Source organism: Macaca mulatta, chromosome 14, assembly GCF_049350105.2.
Source record: "Macaca mulatta isolate MMU2019108-1 chromosome 14, T2T-MMU8v2.0, whole genome shotgun sequence".
Lineage (NCBI taxonomy): Eukaryota > Metazoa > Chordata > Mammalia > Primates > Cercopithecidae > Macaca > Macaca mulatta.
Window position 1 is genome coordinate 78,487,184 of NC_133419.1, and position 25,877 is coordinate 78,513,060.

A 25,877-nucleotide genomic window follows, 5' to 3' on the forward strand; every position below is an offset into this window, starting at 1 on the left:
GCAATAATAATAATTTTTAAACAACTAGGCTGGGTATGGTGGCTCATGCCTGTAATCCCAGCACTTTGGGAGGCCGAGGCAGGTGGATCACAAGGTCAGGAGTTCAAGACCAGCCTGACCAATATGGTGAAACACCATCTCTACTAAAAATACAAAAATTAGCTGGGTATGGTGGCGTTCGCCTGTAATCCCAGCTACTCAGGAGGCTGAGGCAGGAGAACTGCCTGAACCCAGGAGGTGGAGGTTGTGGTGAGCCGAGATCACACCACTATACTCCAGCCTGGGTGACAGGCAAGACTCCATCTCAAAAAAAAAAAAAAAAAAAAACTAGCCAGATGTGGTGGCTATTTGTGGTTGCAGTTACCTGGGAGGTTGAAGTGGGAGGATTGCGTGGGCCCAAAAGTGGAGACTGCAGTGAGCCATAATCATGCCACTGCACTCCAGCCTGGGTGACAGAGCCAGACCCTGCCTCAAAAACAAAAAACAAAACAAAACAAAAAAGCAAAAAAAACAAAAAACAAACAAACAAAAAAAACAGTAGTAAATCTAATGGTCATCATTCAGCCAATATTTACTGAGCATTTGCAGTGATGAAATGTAGAGTGGCAAGTCCAGGCATGGAGAAATAAATGAGGGATGCAGGGCGCAGAGTCGGAAGGCAAAATCAGCTAGAAAGAAGGCAGTGCCTGCTTATTTTATTTTTTTATTTTAATTTTTTGTTGTTGTTGTTGAGACAGAATCTTGCTCTGTTGCCCAGGCTGGAGTGCAGCAGTGTGATCTAGGTTCACTGCAACCTCCACCTCCCGGGCTCAAGCAATTCTCCTGCCTCAGCCTCCCGAGTAGTTGGGATTACAGGCACCCACCACCATGCCTGGCTAATTTTTTGTATTTTTAGTAGACATGGGGTTTCACTATGTTGGCCAGCTGGTCTCGAACTCCTGACCTCAGGTGATCCACCTGCCTCGGCCTCCTAAAGTGCTAGGATTACAGGTGTGAGTCACTGCACCTGACCCAGTGTCTGCTTATTGAGTCCCACAGTCTCCTAGGCATTTCACAAACATCATCTCTCACCCCATCACACCTGTGGGGAAGAGTCAGGACACATTCCAACTCCTCTTTGCCAACGAATGAATAATGTGGGTTCCTTGGCTTATTGCTTTACGGTCTCAGGCCTCAGTTTCCTCATCTGTAAATGGGGTCTACCTACCACGTACAATTGTGGGGAGGATTGAGTTCTGCTCTAAGAACTTTGTATATTGCCAGGCGCGGTGGCTCGCACCTGTAATCCCAGCACTGGCCATCATGGTGAAACCCCATCTCCACTAAAAATACAAAAATTATCCAGGCATGGTAGAGGGCACCTGTAGCCCCAGCTATTTGGGAGGCTGAGGCAGGAGAATCGCTTGAACCCAGGAGGTGGAGGTTGCAGTGAGCCAAGATCATGCCACTGTACTCCAGCCTGAGCGACAGAGTAACACCCTGTCTCAAAAAAAAAAAAAAAACGCTCGAGGTTAAAAAAAAAAAAGAACTTTGCATATATCACTTAGCTTAGAATAATATGTCCTCAGTTAATGTTTGACCTTATCATTATTACAACATATGAGGAAGCCGAGGCTCAGGGAGGCTGGTGCTCTCTGTTTCCCTCCACCGCTTGCAGTACACAGAGGATTAAGGTGGAAGCTTTGCCCTCTGCAGCAGGCCCAGGCCTGGATTTGGCTGCTTGTTCTGCCCTGGAGAAGCAAGGCCAACTGTCAACACAGGGTGACTTCAGGTCACCTGTGGCTATGCGCAGCCAGCCTGCCAAGGGGACTTGACGAGAGGGATGATCACTGCTTTCCTCTCAGGTCTCACGGAGCTAGGGCACGCCTATTCCTGTCAGGTCCGAGCTATGAGACCTTGGGCAAGTATCTCTCCTTTTCTGAGGCTCAGTTTTGTCTCAGTTTTATCTCATGATACTTATGTTTTTCTGTCTCAGGGCCCCTGTGGGAACTGAGTTAAAGGATGGGACTTTGCACACCACTCTGCTGTGCCAACATAAGCGTAGTTAAGGCCAGTAACTCTGGGTGGGGTAAATATTACAATTTAAGGCGGAGGGGTTATGGGGAAGTAGAATATTTTTTCTTTTTCTTTTTTTTTTTTTTTTTTGAGATAGGATCTTGATCTGTCACCCAGGCCAGAGTGCAGTGGCGCCATCACAGTTCACTGCAGCCTTAACCTCCCGGGTTCAAGCAATCCTCCCACCTCCCACCTCAGCCACTTGAGTAGCTGAGACCTCAGATATGTGCCATCACACCCAGCTAATTTTTTTAAATTAATTTTTTGTAGAGATAGGGTCTCATATGTTGTTCACGCTGGTCTCAAACTACTGGGCTCAAATGATCCTCCTGCCTCAACCTTCCAAATTACTGGGATTACAGGCATGAGCCACCATGCCGGGCTGGGAGGTGGAATTTTGTTCAATCTAAAGATAAGCTTCTTCACAGCTCTGGCTGTAGTGGGAGGAAGCAGAGGAGTGAATGATCGTCAGTTGGGAGGGTGCAGAGAGGGCTCCTGCCCTAGGGTGGAGGTGAGGGTGGCTTAGGCGAGACAACACTGAGGCCCTGTTCAGCCCCACATCCCCTCCTGTGCTCCCTCCTCCTCTCTCCTCTTCTGCAGGCGTGGGAGGTATCACCATTCAGCAGATTTCACCGGAGGCAGTGGAGGGGGCAGGTACCTGAGCCAGAACTCAGGTCTTATTCTCCACTTGACTCTGCCACTAACTTGTTGTGCAGTTTTGGGCCTTTCCCCAGGCCTTCATTTTCTTAAATATCTAATAAAAAAATATATAGCAAATGCAGTTTGTAAACTATGACAATATGACCATGCAGAAGATTATTATCTTCCAAGACTGCTGGTCCAAGGAAAGGTCAATAATAAAGTGGAAGCACTGTAGCTTGTGGAATGACTGGTTAGATTTGGGAGAAGCCTTAGCAATAATCTAGAATCTGCATAGATAATACATCTGAGGATTGGGCTTTGTGGTTTACAAAGCATTTTTTTCCTCTTTTGATCCCAGCCACTTGTCTGGACTGATACAAAGCATTTTTATGGGTTTGTCTTATTCAATTCGCACAACACCACCTCAAATTTATAGAGGATATGGATCTGGTTAACTTGTATGACTATGTAACCTCATGTCAGTCCAGAGCACTGCCTGGAGGTGGGTAGAGGTGGTCCTGGGCTGGAATCCCAGTCCCAGTGGAACCTTGAGCAAGTTACTTTAGCTGTCTTCACCTAAATTTCCTCATTGGCAAAACAGGAATACTGGTGGTTCATACCTGCAATTCCAGCACTTTGGGAGGCTGAGGTGGGAGGATTGCTTGATCCCAGGAGTTCAAAACCAGACTGGGCAACATAGCAAGACCCCATCTCTACAAAAATTAAATAAATAAAACATTTATGAGGGTTGTGGTGAAGATTAAATGAGATCACTCACAAGAAAGCTCAGTGCAGACCCTGATGTGCAGTAGGTGCTCAATAAATATTAGCCAGCAAAAAACAAAAAAATCTCAGCTAGGAAATTGCAGAACTGGGTTTCTGACTCCAACCTCAATATTCCTTGCCCCACATCAAGCTGTTTCACTTCAAATCCTCTCCATTTCACAATGCAGTCACGCTGGGCTGAAGGAGTGAACTGTGCATTGGAAGGCTGCCCTAAGCAGCAAAGAGACAGCTTGGTCTCCAGTGACCTGAAAGAATTATTTATTGCCCTGAGGTCCACTGTACGAGTTGCCAAAGGGAAAAGCTTCCTTCCAACTGGCTCAGCAAGCTGACAGACGAAGTGTCGGGTTCTTGCTGGGGCAGTCATGCAGAGCTGGGATGACACGCAGAAGGCTGGCAGACCTGTCTCTGGGCAGATGGATCACCTGATACAGATGCTGGAGCCTGAGCCCTGGGATTGGCCCAAAACAGGGCTATGTTGACCCAACAGCTGAGCATTGGCATCCTGTCAATCTGCCGAGAGCCTAGAAATAGTGCGGGGCAGTCTGCTGGGTTCAGTGTGTCAGAGGAAGCAACCATGCAGGTGCTAACCAAGCGTTACCCCAAGAACTGCCTGCTGACCGTCATGGACCAGTATTCGGCCGAGGTGCACAACATGGAGCAGGTGGTGATGATCCCCAGCCTTCTGCGGGACGTGCAGCTGAGTGGGCATGAGGGCCAGGCCCAGGCTGAGGCCCCTGATCTCTACACCTACTTCACCATGCTCAAGGCCATCTGTGTGGATGTGGAACATGGGCTGCTGCCGAGGGAGGAGTGGCAGGCCAAGGTGGCAGGCGGCGAAGCTGAGGAGGCTAAGAATGGAACCGCAGAGACAGAGGAAGTCGAGGACGAGAGTGCCTCAGAAGAGCTGGAACTGGAAGCCCAGTTCCACCTGCACTTCTCCAGCCTCCATCACATCCTTATACACCTCACCAAGAAAGCCCAAGAGGTGACAAGGAAATACCAGGAAATGACGGGACAAGTTTGGTAGACCTTGGACACTAGGGAAGGTAATGGTGGCCATGCTGGTGGGTGTCAGAGTCTACCAAGGGACATTCCAGGAGAGGAGAGGGGGCAGTGGTGCAACCCAGTGGGAGAGGAACAGCCTGGCTCTCAGACAGTGCCACTCTTGCGTCAGGGTATTGGGACCACAACCTAGGAGGGCCTAAGACTAGGCCTGCGTTACTATCCTTCTGACCTCAAATTGGCAACTGCAATGAAGTGATATGGAAATAGAAGGAAAAGTGGCCTGTAAGGGCATATCTCATATGCACATACATATGTTTGTGCACGTGTGCATTTTTTTGTATGTGAATACTTGTAAATGTGTGAATTGAATGAGTGTGTTCTCATCATTGACTTTGTTAAGAATTTGATTAAAGAGGGGCCGGGCGCGGTGGCTCACGCCAAATCCCAGCACTTTGGGAGGCCAAGGCGGGTGGATTGCCTGAGGTCAGGAGTTCGAGACCAGCCTGGCCAATGTGGTGAAACCCCGTCTCTACTAAAAATACAAAAATTAACTGGGCGTGGTGGCAGGCACCTGTAGTCCCAGCTACTCTGGAGGCTGAGGTAGGAGAATGGCGTGAACCCGGGAGGCGGAGTTTGCAGTCAGTCGAGATTGTGCCACTGCACTCCAGCCTGGGCGACAGAGGGAGACTCCGTCTCAAAAAACGAAAGAAAGAAAGAGAGAGAGAGAGAGAGAGAGAGAGAGGGAAAGAAAGAAGGAAAGAAAGAAGGAAAGAAGGAAGGAAAGAAAGAAAAGAAAAAGAAAGAAAGAAAGAAAGAAACTTACCTAAGGCATGCATATTGACTTAAGTGAACATTGTGAATTCCGTGTGTGTGACAGTGTTTCCCACATTTTTTCAAGTCACAGAACATGGAAAATTATATGGCACACAGGGATACATAGGTGAGTCTGCTTGCAGTACTCCTACAACAGGCTGGGGGTACTCTGACCATCCCAGGTTGGAACCCACCAAACGGGAAGCTGAGGGACCACTGTCATGGCACTCTAATCCATTCCAGGCAAACCGGAGTGTACAGACATGCCTGTTGGGAAGCCCTGTTGTATGTACATGTGATTATGTGTTCCAGTCTGAGCCTACATGTCTATGCAGAGGGGCTGGGGTGGTGAGTGTGGATGAGCAGCAAGCTAGACAAGCAGGTGGTGGCAGAGGGTAGGAGGTGGGAAGGGTCCCTAGCGTGGTCATCACTAGTTCACTCATGGATCAAGACTAGTATTAATAGAAATTGGACCACAGTAGCTGCCAGTTTTGATTCTGTGCCACCTGCCAGCCCTGCTCCCACCAACTGGTCTCATTAGTTGTAAACAACATCCGTGTCCATTGCAATCTCAAAACCATCTGATGCAGCTATGCAGGAAAAGATTCTCATCCCCACTTTACTAGTAAGGGAATTGAAGTCAGAGAGGTGAAGTGACTCACCAAAGTCACACAGTAAAGAGACAAAAGTAAGACCGGCCTCAACTTTGAGCTGAGTGTTCTTTCCTCATACCCACTGTCTGCCATATTGTGTTATCTTCATAATCTGTGTGAAGGCTGCTCTGTAATTATGGGGAATAAATGCAGACCCCCAAACACAGAGCCTATGGAGATCTCTGCTCCAGGCATTTTCTCAGCCATTTTTCCTTCTCCCATTTCAAACCCAAACTGTCAACCTCAGCCCTTCTTCCCTCTCCCCTGGAGGCTCCCCGAGTTGCCTCACAGAGGTTCTTGAATTAGACTGGGCTGTGTCAACAGCTCTGGGTTCACATTCTGATTCTATCACTAATGAGCTGTGGGGCCTTGGGCAAGCTACTTCATTTCTCTGGGTTTCAGCTTCTTCACTGAACAGTAACAGTGGTAGTAAAACTAATGACTGGCATTTGAATAATTTTAAGATCACTTTGCATATCCATTATCTAATGGAATTATCATTCCCTTTTTTTTTTTTTTGAGATGGAGTCTCACCCCGTCATCCAGGTTGGAGTGTAATGGTGCCATCCTAGCTCACTGCCACCTCTGCCTCCCAGGTTCAAGAGATTTTCCTCAGCCTCCCAAGTAGCTGGGATTACAGGCGTGTGCCACCACACCCGGCTAATTTTTTTTTTATCTTTAGTAGAGACAGGGTTTCACCATGTTGGCCAGGCTGGTCTCGAACTCCTGGCCTTGTGATCCACCTGCCTCGGCCTCCCAAAGTGCTGGGATTGCAGGCATGAGCCACCGCGCCCAGCCTATCATTCCCTTTTGCAGATGAAAAAACCAGAGGCCTGAGAAGTAAAATGAGTCCAACATTACTCAGTAAATGACAGAGCCAAGATATGAACCCTGGCCTAATTAGTCTAATTATTTTCCTCTACAGTGGTGTTCCTTAGAGCCTTAGACTTTTGCAGAGTGGGCTCAAAGTGGGAACTGGGCATGGCAGAATGGGTAGAAACCACACTCTGACTCACCAAATAGCTTCAAAGGCCAGAGCAGCAACTCTACACCATAACATTTCAACACACCCTAACCTGATTTTCATTCAGAGGCAATATGGTATAGCAACAGTTAAAAATCTGGGCTCTTGTTCTGGCTCTTCCATTGACTTCTGTATTATCCTAGACAACTTTTATTTTTGAGATGGAGTCTCACTCCATCGCCAGGCTGGAGTGCAGTGGCGCGATCTCGGCTCACTGGAACCTCCACCTCCCGGGTTCAAGCAATTCTCCTGCCTCAATCTCTCAAGTAGTTGGGACTATAGGCACGTGCCACCATGCCCAGCTAATTTTTTGTATTTTTAGTAGAGATGGGGTTTCATCATGTTGGCCAAGATGGTCTCAATCTCCTGACCTTGTGATCCTCCCCACTCGGCTTCCCAAAATGCTGGGATTACAGGCGTGAGCCACCGTGCCCAACCTCCCTTTTTTTTTTTTTTTTTTTTTTTTTTTTTTTTTTTTTTTTTGAGATGGAGTCTTGCTCTTGTTGTCCAGGCTGGAGTGCGGTGGTGCGATCTTGGCTCACTACAACCTCTGCCTCCCAGATTCAAGCAAGTCTCCTGCCTCAACCTCCCGAGGAACTGGGATTACAGGCTCACGCCACCACGCCCGGCTAATTTTTGTACTTTTAGTAGAGATGAGGTTTCACCATGTTGGCCAGACTGGTCTCGAATTCGTGACCTCAAGTGATCCACCCACCTTGGCCTCCCAAAGTGCTGGGATTACAGGCGTGAGTCACCAAGCCTGGCCCTAGACAACTTATCTTACCTTTCTGCATCTTAGTTTCCCTGTTAGTAAAATATAGCAGAGAAATCAAATGAGTTATTCCTGCTCTGACAACCTAGGATTCTCCTTACAATGCTGAGGCACTGCCAGTTTTCCATCAGCAACATCAGCATTGAGTTTTTTCATTTTAATTCCTGCTTCAATGGGCATGTGACAGTATTTTAGTTGTTTAAATTGATACTCACTTGGCCTTTTAAAAACTTCTTCACTCCACAGGTCCCTTCACATGATAAAAGGCAGACTCTGATGAGGCAGGCGGAGCAGTTCACCAGCCAATGATGAGAGCAGAAAGGCCTAGACCTGCAGCCAGAAGTGAAGGCGGCTCACTTCTCCCGGATGCTTCTCTAACTCCTGAGCACCAATTCCTGGATTCCAGTCACTGGCTCACCTTTAGAATGTCTGTTGCTATTGTTTACTGCTCCCCTCGCTCCTCTTACCAGCTTGGGGAGGTGACCAGGAGGGACTAGACAGTTACTTGTCCTGTGTGGTATGGTGGGAAGAGCGTAGGTGTTGGCATGTGACCAAAATTCACATCCCTCCTCATGGCAGTCATTCAGTGTGTGTATTTATGCAAGTTATTTAACCCATTGGAGCCTAAATTCCCTCATCTATAAAATGGGGATAATATTATGTACCTCACAAGCTGTTGAAAACTAAACACGATGAATCAAAAGCACTTGGCATGTGAGGGCTATTAAAATAGCCTGATATTTTTTTCTCCCTCTCTCTCCTATGTATTTGCTCTGGTCCTTGCTTTTTACCCTCCAGAGCTAAGAGGTAGCAGACAGAGTCTCTTGGGATGAGTGGTTCACCCTCTTTCACTTGGCGACCACTGATGAGGCCAACAACAAGTGAACTATAAACGTATTTATTGCAGAAGTAATTAAAAAAACCAAAACCTTGTATTTGTACATCTTTATTATTTCTAAAGCACTTTCTCCAACCTAATTTCAGTTTTTACAAGTGGTACTCAAGAAAATAAAGACGGAATTCATTTGATTTTGCCCAGAAACCATCTGCTTATATTTATAAGGCTACCTAATTTGAAATCACATATAGGCCAGGCGTGGTGGCTCACGCCTGTAATCCCAGCACTTTGGGAGGCCGAGGCAGGTGGATCACAAGGTCAAGAGATCGAGACCATCCTGGTCAACATGGTGAAATCCTGTCTCTACTGAAAATACAAAAATCAACTGGGCATGGTGGCATGCACCTGTAGTCCCAGCTACTCAGGAGGCTAAGGCAGGAGAATTGCTTGAACCCAGGAGGTGGAGGTTGCAGTGAGCTGAGATCGCACCACTGCACTCCAGCCTGATGACAGAGCAAGACTGTCTCAAAAAAAAAAAAAAAAAAAAAAAAAAAAATCACATATACTTTATCTCCCAAACCTAATCTGATTATAAATTCTAAGCTAGGAAACAAAAACTTTTGAGACAAGTACCTTTTTTTTTTTTTTTTTTTGAGACGGAGTCTCGCTCTGTCGCCCAGGCTGGAGTGCAGTGGCCAGATCTCAGCTCACTGCAAGCTCCGCCTCCCGGGTTTACGCCATTCTCCTGCCTCAGCCTCCCGAGTAGCTGGGACTACAGGCGCCCGCCACCTCGCCCGGCTAGTTTTTTGTTTTTTAGTAGAGACGGGGTTTCACTGTGTTAGCCAGGATGGTCTCGATCTCCTGACCTCGTGATCCGCCCGTCTCGGCCTCCCAAAGTGCTGGGATTACAGGCGTGAGCCACCGCGCCCGGCCAACTTTTTTTTTTTTTTGACAGGGTCTCCTTTGTCACCCAGGCTGCAGTTAACTGTGACACAATCACAGTTAACTGCATCCTCGAACTCCAGGGCTCAAAAGATCCTCCCATTTCAGCCTCATGAGTAGCGGAGACTACAGGCACGTGCCACCATGCCCGGCTAATTTTTGTATTTTATGTAGAGACAGTGTTTTGCCATGTTGCCCAGGTTGGTCTCAAACTCCTGGGCTCAAGCAATCTACCCTGCCTCAGCCTCTCAAAGTGCTCGGATTCTAGCCACGAGCCACAGCATCAGGCCAGGACAAGCATTTGATAAGCCATAAAAAGTAACCTCATTCCAGTTAGGTACAGTCTTTTGCTTCTAACTGCACCAAGCTCCACTGTAGACAGTATTAGCTCCTGAGTCCACTTTCTCCAGGATAATCCACCGAAGAGCAAAGACACCTTTGCAGCGTAAGACTTCTGTTTTCCTTGTCTGGAGTCTCCTCCTTCTAAACCACCTTCTATATCATTATAGACAGAGCTCAGAAATACAAACCTGACTGTATAATTTAAATACCTACAGGATGAAGTCAAAACTATTTGGCAAGAGTCACAGAATCCTCCATAATCTGGCTCACTCTAAATTCACTTTGCACTAGGATGGGACAGGCAAACCTTTTCTGAAAGGGCCACATATTAATTAGGCTTTGCAGGCCATAGGTCTCTATCGCAACTACTCAATTCTGCTCTTGTAGCATGGCAGTCACCACAAACAACATGTAAACAAATGAACATGGCTGTGTTCCAATAAGACTTTATTGGCAGTGGGCCAGATTTGGCCCATAGGCTGTAGTCTGCTAACTCTAAACTAGAATTGAACCTCATTTTAAAATCTTTCAGATGAGTGAATGGAAACTGACCATTCTCTGATGAATTATTTTTCTTACAACAATAAAAAGAGTCAGAATATTCATGGTAACTATTTTAATTACAAGGTGTCAACACACAGATAAGCATAAGCTTCAACTGTCATTAGAAACATGTTCCATCAAATTCAGAAACAGCAGGTATCAGTGAAACTGGAGCATGTATTTTGAAGACTTTAACGTATTGGATGGAATTTTTCAAAAATTTCAGCATATGTTTTCTTCTCTATAAAAGGAAAGATCATAAAAGATTTATTTTAAAAATATGTTTTAAAAATTGTATTTCCTAAAGGAAAATTAACACTCAGTAATCTTACTGATTGAAATCCTGATGTGGTCTGAATGTTCATGCCCCCCCCGAAGTTCGTAAGTTGAAATGTAACCCCCAAGATGATGATATTACGAGGTTAGGACTTTGGGAGGTGATTAGGTCACAAAGGCTCTGTCCTCATGAGTGGGATCGGCTTAGGGGACCTTGTTTGCCTCTTCTACCATGTGAGGACACAGCAAGATGGCATCATCTATGAAGCACAGAGTGGGCCCTTAGCAGACACCAACTGTGCTGGTACCCTGATCTTGGACTTCCCAGCCTCCAGAACTGCAAGCAATAAATTTCTGTTATTTATATATTACCCAGTCTATTCTGCAATTATACAGGTGGTAAGAAAAACCAAGTTAAAAAAAAATTTTTTTAATTACCCAGTTTAAGGCATTTTGTTATAGTAGGCCAAATGGACTAAGACAAACCCCTAAGAATTTCCCTATTTTCTTGTCCACGACTATGGCTTGGTAATCACTGAAGGATTTTCTTTCATTGAATGAAGAATAATTTTGGAGGAATCTGTGATGACAACCAAATGGCTGCCAAGAGGGACAAGGTGCTGCCAGGAATAACCTGACTGAAGAGGTGAAGGAAGAAATAAACACAGAAGGGCACAGGTCAGCCAGGAGAGGCCAGCAGCCAATGTGGTCAAGCTCTCCGGGCTCCCACTGTCCGTGCATGAGGCTCTTGGCACAACTGCCAGTAATCTGCAGCTCAGAAACAGAATGAGCCCTGCAGCTATACACACTCCTGCAGACACAGTGAACTCATGGAACTATGTCTAAGCAAAGAGCCAGAGGTCTGGGACTGAAGACTGCTCAGTCACTGGGCGTCACTCCTAGTAATCAATATAGCCAAGATGACTTCCAGCTCTAACATTTAATGGTTCTGAGTATTATGCATTCCTGATACATCCACTATTCATGCTTTGTGCTAGTCTTTAAGCTCTTCTTTGGCAAAAAAAGAAGCTGTATCTTTCTGATCCACCATAAATATATATGTGACTGAAGGCTGTGGGAAAATTAAAGAGTAATAAAATTTTAGAGCTAAATAAGATCTTAGAGATCAGTCTAATGAAATTTAAATGTTTTATATCACACATTTACATTAACAGGAAAATCTTTTTTTTTTTTTTTTTTGAGACAGGATCTCACTCTGTCACCTAGGCTGGAATGCAGTGGTGTGATCACAGCTCACAGCACCTTGACCTCCCAGGCTCAAGTAATCCTCCTGCCTCAGCCTCCCAAGTAGCTGGGACTATACGCATGTGCCGCCACACCCAGCTAATTTTTAAATTTTCTGTGGAGATGAGGTCTCACTATGTTGCTGAGACTGGGGAAAATCTATTTATATGTTTACAAGTTCAAATTTTTTCTATACTCATTCATTTACACATTTAATAAGGTCATGTGTGCCAAACCCCTGGGGAGACAAAAAAAAAAAAAAAAAAAACTGTCCTAGTAAGTTAAACTCCCAGCCTACAGAGACTCATATATGTGCACATGTGTTGTGTGTATGTGTGTAAAACACAGGTGAGAAAAGTTATATTACAACTATTAATAGATTCATAGCAGAATAGATATAGAGCACACTGAGGGAACGCCTGACTGCAGCTCGGTGAAAGCTTCACTGAGATAATGAAAGCAGAAATTTGCTAGGTGGATGGGGTGGAAACAGGGGCAAGAGGAAGAATAACATAGCAGGAAGAAGGTACAACATGTATAAAGCAATATAGGGCAGGCTCAGGACAAAGCATTTCACCAGGCAAATGATGAGTGATGAGGAATGAGGAAGTGTTCCATATGATTCATATCCACTATTATGCATTAGTGCCTGCTATGTGTAGGCTCTATGCGAGACGCTGGGAAACAAAGACAAAGCTACAATCCATGAAGAACACAGACGTGTATATCATACGGTAGATAAGAATGTGGGTAAAGTGTTTCTACCAGAGGACACGCAATTAGCTAAGCTGGAGGAAATGAGCCATCCTAAGGAGTCTGGATTTTATCCACTGGGCAATGGATGACTTATTTTATTTTTATTTTATTTTATTTTTTGAGACAGAGTCTCGCTGTGACGCCCAGGCTGGAGTGCAATGGAGCGATCTTGGCTCACTGAAACCTCCGCCTCCTGGGTTCAAGCAATTCTCCTGCCTCAGCTTCCCAAGTAGCTGAGATTACAGGCACGCGCCATCATGGCCGGCTACTTTTTGTATTTCTAGTAGAGACGGGGTTTCGCCATGTTGGCCAGGCTGGTCTCAAGTTCCTGACCGCAGGTGATCCACCCCCCTCGGCCTCCCAAAGTGCTAGGATTACAGGCGTGAGCCACTGCGCCCAGCCGGAAAACTATTTTAAACAGATGTGATCAGATTTGCTGTCACTGGAAATAAGACCAAAGCAAGTGGTGAGTTAACAGGCAAGTGCAACAGTCCGAGCAAGAGATTATCAAGGCCTGAAGCAGGGAGAGGAGAGTTCAAAGTTGAGAAATATTTAGGAAGTAGAACTGATAAGACTTGATGATTAATGGGAAGTGAAAGAGAAAGACTTGATAATTCTCAGGCTTCTGGCTTGAGTGTCCAGGTGGACACTAGTGCCATTCCCTGAAGCAGGACACAGAGGAGCAGGTGGTTTGGGAAGGCAGAGGGGACATGAGTTTTGTTTGCTGTCCAAAGGAGACAGAGGTAGTCAGGCAAAAACTGGATATATTAATTCAAGAGAATTTTGGTCTATAGACTAAGATGTGGGAGTCAACAGAATTTAGAAGGTACCTAAAGCCATAGACATGGATAAGATTAACCAGGGAAAATAATAATACAGTAAACACAGATTCTCTAAAATTAACTTGAAATACCTTTTTCAGGAAAATCCTCTGGATGTAATTTCATATATCCAAACATTTCACGGTCCCTCACAGCATACGTGTAGTCTTCACGTTTTACAAGATAATATCCAACAAAATAAAAGGCCGTAATATATAGAAGGTGGCGATGCAAACCTGAAATTCAAATGACAAATCCCAAAGAAAGCAAAAATTAGTCAATATGTATTAAAAGTTACATTTTTGGCTGGACGCAGTGGCTCACACCTGTAATCCCAGCACTTTGGGAGGCCGAGACGGGTGGATCACCTGAGGTCAGGAGTTCGAGACCAGCCTGGCCAACATGGTGAAACCCTGTCTCTATTAAAAATACAAAATTTGGCTAGGGGTGGTGGTGGGTGCCTGTAGTCCCAGCTACTTGGGAGGCTGAGGCAGGAGAATCATTGGAACCTGGGAGGCAGAGGTTGCAGTGAGCTGAGATTGCGCCACCGCACTCCAGCCTGGTCGACAAAGTGCCCAGCCTGTTATGGCATTTATTTAAAAAATAAAAATAAAAAAAGCGCTGGGCTCAGTGGCTCATGCCTGTAATCCCAACACTTTGGGAGGCTGAGGCAGGTGGATCGCCTGAGGTCAGGAGTTCAAGACCAGTTCACATGGTGAAACCCTGTCTCTACTAAAAATACAAAAATCAGCCAGACGGGGTGGTAGGCGCCTGTAATCCCAACTACTCAGGTGGCTGAGGCAGGAGAATCGTTAGAACCCGGGAGGCAGAGGTTGCAGTGAGCCGAGATCGCACCACTGCACTCCAGCCTGGGGGACAGAGTGAGGCTCTGTCTCAAAAAACAAAAAACAAAAAAAGGTACTCTGAACAAACAGCCTTGATCCTTGACAAGGTCTAGCTCTGTTGCCCAGGCTGGAGTGCAGTGGCACAGTCACACCTTACTGCAGCCTCAACCTCCTAGGCTCAAGCAATCCTCTCACCTCAGCTTCCCAAGTAGCTGGGACCAAAAGCGTGAACCACCATGCCCATTTTTTTTAAAAGGGGTCTTGCTATGTTTCCCAGACTGGTCTTGAACTCCTGGGCTCAAGCGATCCCCCTGCCTCAGCCTCCCAAACTGTTGGGATTACAGGAATGAGCCACCCCACTCAGCCCACATTATCACTTCTTTAAAGGTTAGCGAATCTAAAATATTACATGTAATGTATATTTTAGCATATAGCACTTAATATTTATTTAATAAATGAATGAACAGCCTTGGGTAATTCAATTTACTACCTCTAAAACACAGACAAGACCTACCCTGGCTGGGCGTGGTGGCTCACACCTGTAATCCCAGCACTTTGGGAGGCCGAGGTGGGTGGATCACCTGAGGTCAGGAGTTCAAGACCAGACTGGCCAACACAGTGAAACCCCATCTCTACTAAAAATACAAAAATTAGGCCAGGCGCGGTGGCTCAAGCCTGTAATCCCAGCACTTTGGGAGGCCGAGACGGGCGGATCACGAGGTCAGGAGATCGAGACCATCCTGGTTAACATAGGTGAAACCCCGTCTCTACTAAAAATACAAAAAACTAGCCGGGCGAAGTGGCGGGTGCCTGTAGTCCCAGCTACTCGGGAGGCTGAGGCAGGAGAATGGCGTGAACCCGGGAGGAGGAGCTTGCAGTGAGCTGAGATCCGGCCACTGCACTCCAGCCTGGGTGACAGAGCAAGACTCCGTCTCAAAAAAAAAAAAAAAAACAAAAAAAAATACAAAAATTAGCCGGGCGTGGTAGCGCACACCTGTAGTACCAGCTACTCAGGAGGCTGAGGCTGGAGAATCGCTTGAACCTGGGAGGTGCAGAATGCAGTGAGCCAAGATGGCACCACTGAACTCTGGCCTGGGCGACAGAATGAGACTGTCTCAAAAAAAAAAAAAAAAAAAAAAAAAAAGGCCTATCCTATCTTTCTCATAGTAGCAGCATATAAAACAAGACATATGCATGTAAAAGTATTTTGGAAAATGTATAAAACAATAAAAATGAAAAATATTCCTATGTTCTAGAACTGGGCAGAACACTCTCTCTTACCCCAAACAGCCACTGCTTTCCCTAATGGGCTACCCGCCATATAGCAAACCAAAGAGTGCATGTTCTCCCATGTGCCACTGGACTGCAGAGACACACAGAACCAGACTCTCTCTACGCTGACCCATGTTCCTCACAGAAAAACTCCATAAGTGTTTGAGATGATGATGTCAGCACCCCAGCCCTAAAGGCATGGCCTGGCCTCTTCCCAAGGCCCCGTTTTCCTAACCTCTCTCCTCATTCTCTCTGAGTGGTCTACCTCTCACTACCTGCACACCCCGTCTACAATCATCTTCCCATTCTTTACTCGGTGAGTCTAACCCCAGCAGCTATTGTGCTCTTTGCAGAACATCATAAATTACTGATATATTAAACTAGAGATCAATAAATATTTAATTCTGTGGGCTATACTTAGAATACCAACTACCTCTAAATTTAGGGCACATTAAGTGGTAACCAGCAAGAAGGTTAAGTTTAAAAAAACAGATGATGAGAAAAACTTATAAAAAAATTCTATTTATTGATAGTACAGTAGGGTGACTACAGTTAACAATAATTTGTAGTATAGTTCGAAATTGCTGGAGGAGAGGAATTTGAATGTTCCCAACATAAAGAAGGGGTGAATGTTTGGGGTGATGGATGGCCCGTTTGCCCCAGTTTCAACATTACACATTGTATGCATGTATCAAAATATCACAGGTACCCCCAAAATATGTACAACTTATTTTTAAAGTCTTATTCTTAAAAAATTCTTCTTAACATTTCCTGCTAATTTGAAAAAGAGCTACACAATTTTATTTCATTGATAGAAATTCATTATTATGAGACATATTCATTATTATGAGACAGAATCTTGCTCTGTCACTTAGGCTGGAATACAGAGGCATGATCACACTCACTGCAGCCTCAACCTCCCAGGCTCCAGTGATCCTCTTACTTCAGCCTCCCAAGTAGCTGGGATCACAGGTGCATGCCACCATGTCCAGATAGCTTAAAAAAATTTCTTTTGTAGAGACAAAGTTTTCCTATGTTGCCCAGGCTGGTCTTGAAACCAAGCAATCCTCCCATCTCAGCCTTCCAAAGTGTTGGGATTACAGGTGTGAGCCACAGTGTCCAGCCAGAATATCCCATTACTCACAGAATGCCAGGTACTCTCCAGGGCTTTGAAAATCTACCATATCTCTTTCACTACACCTCCAACTCTCTTAGAAACAACATTTATGTGATACACACCTTCACCCTATATGCACAAACTTGTACCACAATTTGTCTTTTGAATGGATATGGCCATCTGGTCTGTAAACCTTTGGAGGATTGGGACCATGTTTTATATTCCTTGTAATCTACATATAGTTATATAGTTATTCACTCAATACTACCTTTTTTTTTTTTTTTTAAAGACAGAGTCTCAGTCTGTCGCCCAGGCTGGAGTGCAATGGCGCAATCTCGGCTCACTGCAATCTCCGCCTCCCAGGTTCAAGCAATTCTCCAGCCTCAGCCTCCCGAGTAGCTGGGATCACTGGCATGTGCCAACACGCCTGGCTAACTTTGGGGTTTCACCATATTGGTCAGGCTGGTCTTGAACTCTTGACCTCAGGTGATCCACCTGCCTCAGCCTCCCGAAGTACTGGGATTACAGGCATGAGCCACAACACCTGGCCTCACTCAATACTTATTGAACACCTACTATAGATATCAGACACTGACCTAGATAAACACAATATGCATTCAGTAAATGCTGCTGAGGACAACCATTTCAATAAAGTCCTAGGATCTAAATCTTCCAAAGCAATTTAGGGAAGCTCTGGGAGCTCAGGAAGTCTGATCCCTACTCCTGGGCTACACAGTTTATATTCATTATCTCATGTAGTCCTGAGATAGGGAACTTCCCCAGAATCAAATGACTAGTGGGGTGGAGGTGGTGTCAAACCCCAAAGCATATGCTCTTAACTGCTGTACTCTTCTGTCTCCCAGAAAGGCACAAACTGCTAAACTAACAACAATGAGATTAAGTGGTGCATATGTCACATTTCAGTCAACCTTTACTTCCTCTACAGCATTCTCCCTCCCATCTGTATCTCCTTTGTGCTCCTAAAGTGCTTTCTGCTCACCCACCTCTATCAAAACATGTATCTATCATACCAAGATCAGCAACAGACTGTTTGTTTGTCTCCCTGATTTCACTAGGAGCTCCATAGGGCACATAACAGAGAAACAGTTCAGTAAGGCCAGGCACAGTAGCTCACACCTATAACCCCAGCACTCTGGGAGGCCGAGGTGGCAGGATCACTTGAGGCCAGAAGTTCGAGACCAGACTGGCCAAGATGTCAAGACCCCATCTCTACAAAAAATTTAAAAATTGGCCAGGCCTGGTGGTATGCACCTGTAGTCCCAGCTACTCAGAAGGCTAAGATAGGAGGATCGCCTGAGCCCAGAGGTCGAGGCTGCAGTGACCCATGATTGCACCACTGCCCTCTACCCTGGGTGACAAGTGAGATCCTGTCTCAAAAAAAAAAGGGGGGGTTCAGTAAATGAACAAATTACAAATGTATGGTAAACTGTTTGCATAACAAGAGCTAAGGAAGGGAACTCTGTCCAGCACCTTTTACATGTCAGACATTTTACCTATAGAATCTCACTCAATTCTCACAACAAATATGCAAAAATTAATTATTCTTATTTTATAGATGAGGAAACTTTGGCTCTGATCGACCTGACCATGTAACTTGCCCAAACTGACACAGCTGGAAAGCAGTAGAGCAAGTCTGTTTATTTATTTATTTATTGGAGACAAGGTCTCAACTTTGTTGCCCAGACTGTAGTGCAGTGGTGCAATCACGGCTTGCTGCAGCCTCAACTTCCTGGGCTCAAGTGATTCTCCTCCCTTAGCTTCCTGAGTATCTGGGACTACAAGTGCACATCACCATGCCTAGCTAATTTCTTATATTTTTTGTAGAGACAGGGTCTCACTATGTTGCCCAGGCTGGTCTTGAACTCCTGGCCTCAAGAGATCTTCCTGCCTTGGTCTCCCAAAGTGCTGAGATTACAGGTGTGAACCACTGTGCCTGTGCCTGGTGAGCAAGTCTGTTTAGTTCCAAAGTGGAGCTCTTTTCATTACACCAAGTGACAGTCTTGGGCAAGTGTGAAGTGGTGATGAAAAGGGAAAGCCTCGAGTCCTCAGAGGCATAAATGGACAAAGATCACTCCTTTCTGAAGTGAGGAGTCATGTCCAAGGGAGATAGGATTTCAATACTGTTTGAGCACTGGAAATGCTGGGATTTGATGGCTGGGAGCTGACCTTCAGGCATGACATACGGCTGTAAGAAGGCAAAAGATGTACAAGTGTGGTGACTCCTAATTGCCTGAACCATTGCCTGAGCTTTTTTCCTGATTGTGCTTCTTGGTTCCAATCAACGCCTCACATTGCTGACAAAGATGACTTTTTAAAATACAGAGCTCATCACTGCACCCCTGCAGCTCTCAAAAGCTTACAAAGTTCCTGGTTGGCTAGAAAATAAATTGCCAAGCTCTGCTAAAATCTCCCTTGTAGTTTTATCACCCTAAACCTGAACACTCACTCAATCATTAAACACCTTCCATTCAGAGGTCCTTGCCCTCATTGGCTCCCACTAGCCCCATGGGCCTAGAAAGCTGTCTGTCTCTCAGTCCTGCCCGATAATCAAAGTTAACTTCAAAGGCCCCTCTTCCAAAGTTCCTCTCCTCTTTTCCCTCTGGAAATCCATAGAGCTTAGCAAAGCTACTGTGGTGGTTATTATCAGAATAGTCAGTGTCTCTGATGGGATTACAGCACACTGGTTCAAAGCCTCCTATTCAAACTGTGGTCCTCAGACCAGCAGCAGCAGTATTTGAGCACTTGTTGGTAACATCAAGTTCCTCCCCAGACCTCATGAATCAGAATCCGCAATTTTTTTTTTTTTGAGACAGGGTCTCACTTTGTTGCCCAGGCTGGGGTGCAATGGAGCAATCTCGGGTTACTGCAACCTCTGCCTTCCAGGCTCAAACGACCCTCCTGCCTCAGCCTCCCTCAGCCTGGGACCACAGGCGTGCACCACCACGCCCGGCTAACTTTTTTAGTTTTTTGTAGAGACCGGCTTTCGCCCTGTTGCCAAGACTGGTATACAGTTCCTGAGCTCAAGCGATCCGCCCGCCACGGCCTCCCAAGGCGCTGGGATTACAGGTGTGAGCCACCGCGCCCAGTCTAGAATCCGATTTTAACAAGACACCTATGCTATTCGTATGCACATTAAGTTTGAGAAGCACCGGTGTCCCATATCCATTCAGAGGTCAAAAAAAAAAAAAAAAAAAGCTCTGCTACGTAATAGCCATATGACCTTGGGCAAGCTGCTGTTAACCTGTTAGGCTCGGTTTCCTCGTTGTGAATAATACATCCCTAATAAAGTGTTTTAAGGCCTACATGCTATCAATAATGCCCATAGTGTGAGTAGCGCGTGGCATGGAGTCACGGCTCATTTGTGCACACAGTACAACACGAACTGAGAAGAGTAGTCCCGGGTCCTTCACAGACTCAGTTCGGGCTTCACTGCACCTCAATTTCTTCAAGTGCCAAATGACACACTGGCTCTGCTCGATTCTAAAGAGCTAACGGGGCGCGGACTGCCCGGGAAGGCGAGCTGGGGTCAGCTAGGCAACAAGGCACGGAAAAACAGAGCACCTCAGGAGGGCCTACGGCGGGGCAGGTCTGCAGCCCTGCGACCCCCTCTCCTCCCAGCCGATCCCGACCGCGCAGCACTCACCAGCCGACCGGATCGGCCTCCGGTGGATGAAGTTATCAACCAGGCCAGCGCAGTATCCCAAGAAGCCGACGTAGAGAAGCCGCGGGTCGGTCAGCTTGGGCGGGGGCAGGCTCCGGGACTCATCCGGCAGAAACCGTAAGGGCTCTGGGTTCCGCCGTGGGACCATGGTGACGCCGTTCCCACTCGAGGCCTGGTCTCAGACCACGAACTACAAAGAAAACCACCACGACCACTACCCGGGACTAAGGAGTCAGCTTTCTCCTCCTCCTCTGCGCGCCGGACTCAAGGCCACGGCGCAGTGCGGTGCAGCGCCCAAAAGCTTCCCGTTGCGTGCTGCTGCCGGAACCCCGCACGCAAAGTTCCGGACTGCTAGGTGTCAATTCGCTCGTCCGCCCGCGCTAATTCTCTGGTGGGAGTGGGTTTCACGGGCCTGGTAACGCTTGGTGGAGGAGTACCCCAAACGAGCCAAACTGGGCAAAGTCTAGGAGACACTGATTTTCTTTTCTGCCAACTTCCGCACCCAGAATTGCCTCTCCCTCCCCTGCCCTTTCTGGAAAGATTTATCTTTTCATCCAATGCCCACAAATGAGCATGATGCATAGTTTTGAACAACGTAATTACTTGAAATTCCATAAAAGCTAGTTTTCGTTTTCTGAGTTTTCAGGCGTTCATTCGCATAGACACATCCTCCAGAGGCTAAAATTAAGGTCTGGTCAGCAACAAAAGAATTTAGAGAAGCCCAGGACTGGATCGTTGTAGTCTTTTCTTGAAATTCAGATTTGGAGGCAGCACCCTAAAATGTTTCACCTCTGGGTCTTCACGTCCTTGCACATGGCTGAGTGAGGAGGTGTTCCCTAAAGGTTTGAGTAATGAGGCCAGGTGCCGTCACTCAGGCCTGTAATCCCATCACTTTGGAAGGTGGAGGCTGGTGGATCACCTGAAGGTCAGGAGTTCAAGACCAGCTTGGCCAACATGGTGAAACCCCATCTTTATGAAAAATACAAAAAATTAGCTGGGCGTGGTGGCAGATGCCTGTAGTCCCAGCTACTCGGGAGGCTGAGGCAGGAGAATGGTGTGAACCCGGGAGGCGGAGCTTGCAGTGAGCCGAGATCAGCCACTGCACTCCAGCCTGGGCAACAGAGCAATACTCCATCTCAAAAAAAAAAAAAAAAAAAAGAGGTTTGAGAAATGAAAGAAGGAATTTACAATTCTGTTAAGCAATTTTCCAGTCTCTGCTGTCAGGCCTCTGAGCCGAACGAAGCTCAGCCATTGTAACCCCTGTGATTTGCACATATGCGTTCAGATGGCCTGCAGGAGCCAAGAAGTCTGGGGCAGCCAAAAACCCACAAAAGAAGTAAAACAGCCAGTTCCAGCCTTAACTGATTAACCAACATTACACCATTCCACCATTGTGACTTGTCCCTGCCCTACCTTAACTGATCAATAGTCATTGTGACATTCTTCTTCTGGATAATAAGTCTTACGATTTCCCCACCATGTACCTTGTGACCCCCTCCTCTGCTAACAGTAGATAACCTCCTTTTACTGTAATTTTCCTTTACCTACCCAAATCCTACAAAGCAACCCCTTCCCCATCTCTCTTCATTGATTCTCTTTTTGGACTCAGCCCACTTGCACCCAAGTGAATAAACAACCTTGTTGCTCCCACAAAGCCTGTTGGTGGTCTCTTCACATGGATGCACTTGACATTTGGTGCTGTGACTTGGATCCGGGGACCTCCCTTGGGAGATCAATCCCCTGTCCTCCCACTTTTTGCTCTGTGAGGAGGATCCGCCTACTACCTCAAGTCCTCAGATCAGCCCAAGGAACATCTCATCAATTTTATTTTATTTTATTTTATTTATTTTTTTTTTTGAGACGGAGTCTCGCTCTGTCACCCGGGCTGGAGTGCAGTGGCCAGATCTCAGCTCACTGCAAGCTCCGCCTCCCGGGTTTACGCCATTCTCCTGCCTCAGCCTCCCGAGTAGCTGGGACTACAGGCGCCCGCCAACTCACCCGGCTAGTTTTTTTGTATTTTTTAGTAGAGACGGGGTTTCACCGTGTTACCAGGATGGTCTCGATCTCCTGACCTCATGATCCACCCATCTCGGCCTCCCAAAGTGCTGGGATTACAGGCTTGAGCCACCGCGCCCGGCCATCTCATCAATTTTAAATCTGGTAAGTGACCTCTTTCTACTCTCTTCTCCAACCTCTCTCGCTATCCCTCAACGTCTTTCTCCTTTCAATTTCGGTGCCACCCTTCAATCTCTCCTTTCCCTTAATTTCGGTTCCCTTTCTGGTAGAGACAGAGGAGACACGTTTTATCTGTGGACCCAAAACTTCGGCGCTGCTCATGGACTCTGGAAGACAGTCTTCCCTTGTGTTTAATCACTGCAGGAATGCCTGCCTGATTATTCACCCACATTTCAGAGGTGTTCTATCACTGCGGGGATGCCTGCCTTGATCTTCCACCTTGGTGGCAAGTACCACTTCCCCTGGGTGGCAAGTACCGCACCCCCTCCCCCCATGTCTCTATCTCTTTTCTTTAAACTTACCTTTTTACTATGGGCAACCTTCTGCCCTCCATTCCTTCTTCTTCCCCCTTAGCCTGTGTTCTTAAAAACTTAAAACCTCTTCAACTCTCACCTGACCTAAAACCTAAGCATCTTATTTTCTTCTGCAACACCGCTTGGCCCCAATACAAACTTGATAATGGCTCTAAATGGCCAGAAAAGAGCACTTTTGATTTCTCTATCCTACAAGATCTAGATAATTTTTGTCATAAAATGGGCAAATGGTCTGAGGTGCCCTACATCCAGGCATTTTTCACACTTCATTCCCTCCCTAATCTCTGTTCCCAGTGCGACTCATCACAAATCTTCCTTCTTTCCCTCCCACCTGTCCCTTCAGTCCCAATCCCAAGCACCGGTGAGTCTTTTGAATATTCCTTTTCTACCGACCCATCTGACTTCTCCCCTCCTCCCCAGACTGCTCCTCCTCAGGTCGCTCCCTGCCAGGCTGAATCAGGCTCCAACTCTTCCTCAGCCTCCACTTCCCCACCCTACAACCCTTCTGTCATCTCCCCTCCCCACATCCGGTCAGGCTTACAGTTTTGTTCTGCGGCAAATACTCCCCCATCTGCCCAATAATTTCCTCTTCAAGAGGTGGCTGGAGCTGAGGGCATCGTCAGAGTGCATGTTCAATTTTCTCTATCAGACCTTTCCCAAATTAATCAACACTTAGGCTCCTTCTCGTCAGACCCCCACCAAATATATACATGAATTCCAGTATTTAATCCAGTCTTACAATTTAACCTGGAGTGACTTAAGTGTCATTCTAATTTCTACCCTCTCCCCAGATGAAAGGGAAAGAGTTTTTTCTCTAGCCCAGTCCCACACAGACACCCGCCGGCATCATGAGCCAGGCCTCCAGGAAGGCATTAGAGTGGTTCCCCAAGAAGATCCCCAATGGCACTATCAGGCAGGTTCCTCAGTTATAGCTAGGTGACATTACATGATTTCCTGCCTAGTTGAAGGGCTTAAGAAGACAGCATACAAATCTGTTATTTATGACAAACTTAAAGAAACTACCCAAGGTAAAGACAAAAACCCAGCCCAGTTCATGGCCTGTTTGGCGGCAACCCTTAGACGCTTTACAGCCCTAGACCTTGAAGGGCCAGAAGGCTGTCTTATTCTTAATATGCTTTTTATCACCCGGTCAGCTCCTGACATTAGAAAAAGGCTTCAAAAATTTGAATCTGGCCCTCAAACCCCACAACAGGAATTAATCAACCTCGCCTTCAATGTGTACAGTAATAGAGAACAGACAGCCAAGCAGCAACACATTTCTGAGTTATTTGCCTCTGCTGTGAGACAAAATCCAGCCACACCTCCAGCACACAAGAACTTCAAAACGCCTAAACTGCAGTGGTCAGGCATTCCTACAGGACCTCCTCCCTCAGGATCTTGCTTCAAGTGCCAGAAATCTGGCCAGTGGGCCAAGGAATGCCTGCAGCCCAGGATTCCTCCCAAGTCATGTCCCATCTGAGCAGGGACCCACTGGAAATCAGACTACCCAGCTCACCTGGCAGCCACTCCCAGAGCCCCTAAAGCTCTGGCCCAAGGGTCTCTGACTGACTCCTTATCAGACCTGCTAAGCTTAGCAGCTGAAGACTGACGTTGCCCGATCACCTTGGAAGCCTCCTGGACCATCATGGATGCCGAGCTTCGGGTAACTCTCACAGTGGAGGGTAAGTCTGTCCCCACTCCACATTACCTTATTTTCAAGGACTTGTTTCCCTTTCCCCCATAACCATGGTGGGTATTGATGGCCAGGCTTCTAAACCTCTTAAAACTCTCCAAATTTGGTGCCAACTTGGACTTTTTTTTTTTTTTTTGAGACGGAGTCTCACTCTGTCACCCAGGCTGGAGTGCAGTGGCATGATCTTGGTTCACTGCAAGCTCTGCCTCCGAGGTTCATGCCATTCTCCCACCTCAGCCTCCCAAGTAGCTGAGACTACAGGCACCCGCCTCCTCGCCTGGCTAATAAGCACTCCTTTTTAGTTATCCCCACCTGCCCAGTTCCCTTATTAGGTTGAGATGTTTTAACAAAATTATCCGCCACCCTGACTATTCCTGGATGAGCCACATCTCATCGCCACCCTTCTTCCCAACCCAAAGCCTCCTTCACGTCTTCCTCTTGTATCCCCCAACCTTAACCCACAAGTATGGGATATCTCTACTCCCTCCTTAGCAACCGATCACACACCCATTACTATCCCATTAAAACCTAATCACCCTTACCCCGCTCAGCACCAGTGTCCCATCCCACAACAGGCTTTGAGGGGATTAAAGCCTATTATCTCTCATCTGCTACAGTATGGGCTTCTAAAGCCTCCAAACTCTTCTTAACATTCCCCCATTTTACCTGTCCAAAAACCGGACAAGTCTTACAGGTTAGTTCAGGATCTGTGCCTTATCAACCAAATTGTTTTGCCTATCCACTCTGTGGTGCCCAACCCATACACTCTTTTGTCCTCAGTACCTTCCTCCACAACTCAGTATTCTGTTCTTGATCTTAAAGATGCTTTTTTTCACTATTCCCCTGCACCCCTTGTCCCAGCCTCTCTTTGCTTTTACCTAGACTGACCCTGATACCCATCAGTCCCAGCGACTTACCTGGGCTGTACGGCCACGAGGCTTCAGGGACAGCCCTCATTCTTTCAGCCAAGCTCTTTCTCATGATTTACTTTCTTTCCACCCCTCTGCTTCTCACCTTATTCAATATATTGATGACTTTCTACTTTGTAGCCTCTCCTTTAAATCTTCTCAACAAGACACCCTCCCACTCCTTCAACATTTATTCTTGAAACCATTATATAAACTCACAAAGGGAAACCTAGCTGACCCCATAGATCCTAAATCCTTTCCCCACTCCTCTTTCCGTTCCTTGAAAACAGCTCTAGAA

The 25,877-nt window shown here is 46.5% G+C and overlaps 2 protein-coding genes and 1 long non-coding RNA gene across 5 annotated transcripts; 2 read left to right on the top strand and 1 right to left on the bottom strand.

Moving 5' to 3' along the window:
* Window positions 1-1,930: 1,930 nt before the first annotated feature.
* On the top strand, window positions 1,931-6,487 carry LOC144334417 (uncharacterized). Its single transcript, XR_013404217.1, has 2 exons — window positions 1,931-2,261; window positions 5,089-6,487. It is a non-coding gene; the product is annotated as an uncharacterized LOC144334417 (long non-coding RNA).
* On the top strand, window positions 3,922-8,683 carry THRSP (thyroid hormone responsive). Its single transcript, XM_015115275.3, has 2 exons — window positions 3,922-4,529; window positions 7,997-8,683. The coding sequence occupies exon 1, from the start codon at window positions 3,956-3,958 to the stop codon at window positions 4,508-4,510; it is 555 nt and encodes a 184-aa protein (XP_014970761.3). The 5' UTR covers window positions 3,922-3,955; the 3' UTR covers window positions 4,511-4,529; window positions 7,997-8,683.
* Window positions 8,684-10,109: 1,426 nt separating this feature from the next.
* Window positions 10,110-20,711, bottom strand: NDUFC2 (NADH:ubiquinone oxidoreductase subunit C2). 3 transcript variants are annotated; one of them, NM_001266174.1, is given in 3 exon segments: window positions 10,110-10,656; window positions 13,606-13,749; window positions 20,412-20,683. In NM_001266174.1, coding segments are annotated over 3 exon segments (360 nt in total). In that variant the 5' UTR covers window positions 20,578-20,683; the 3' UTR covers window positions 10,110-10,606.
* Window positions 20,712-25,877: the final 5,166 nt, after the last annotated feature.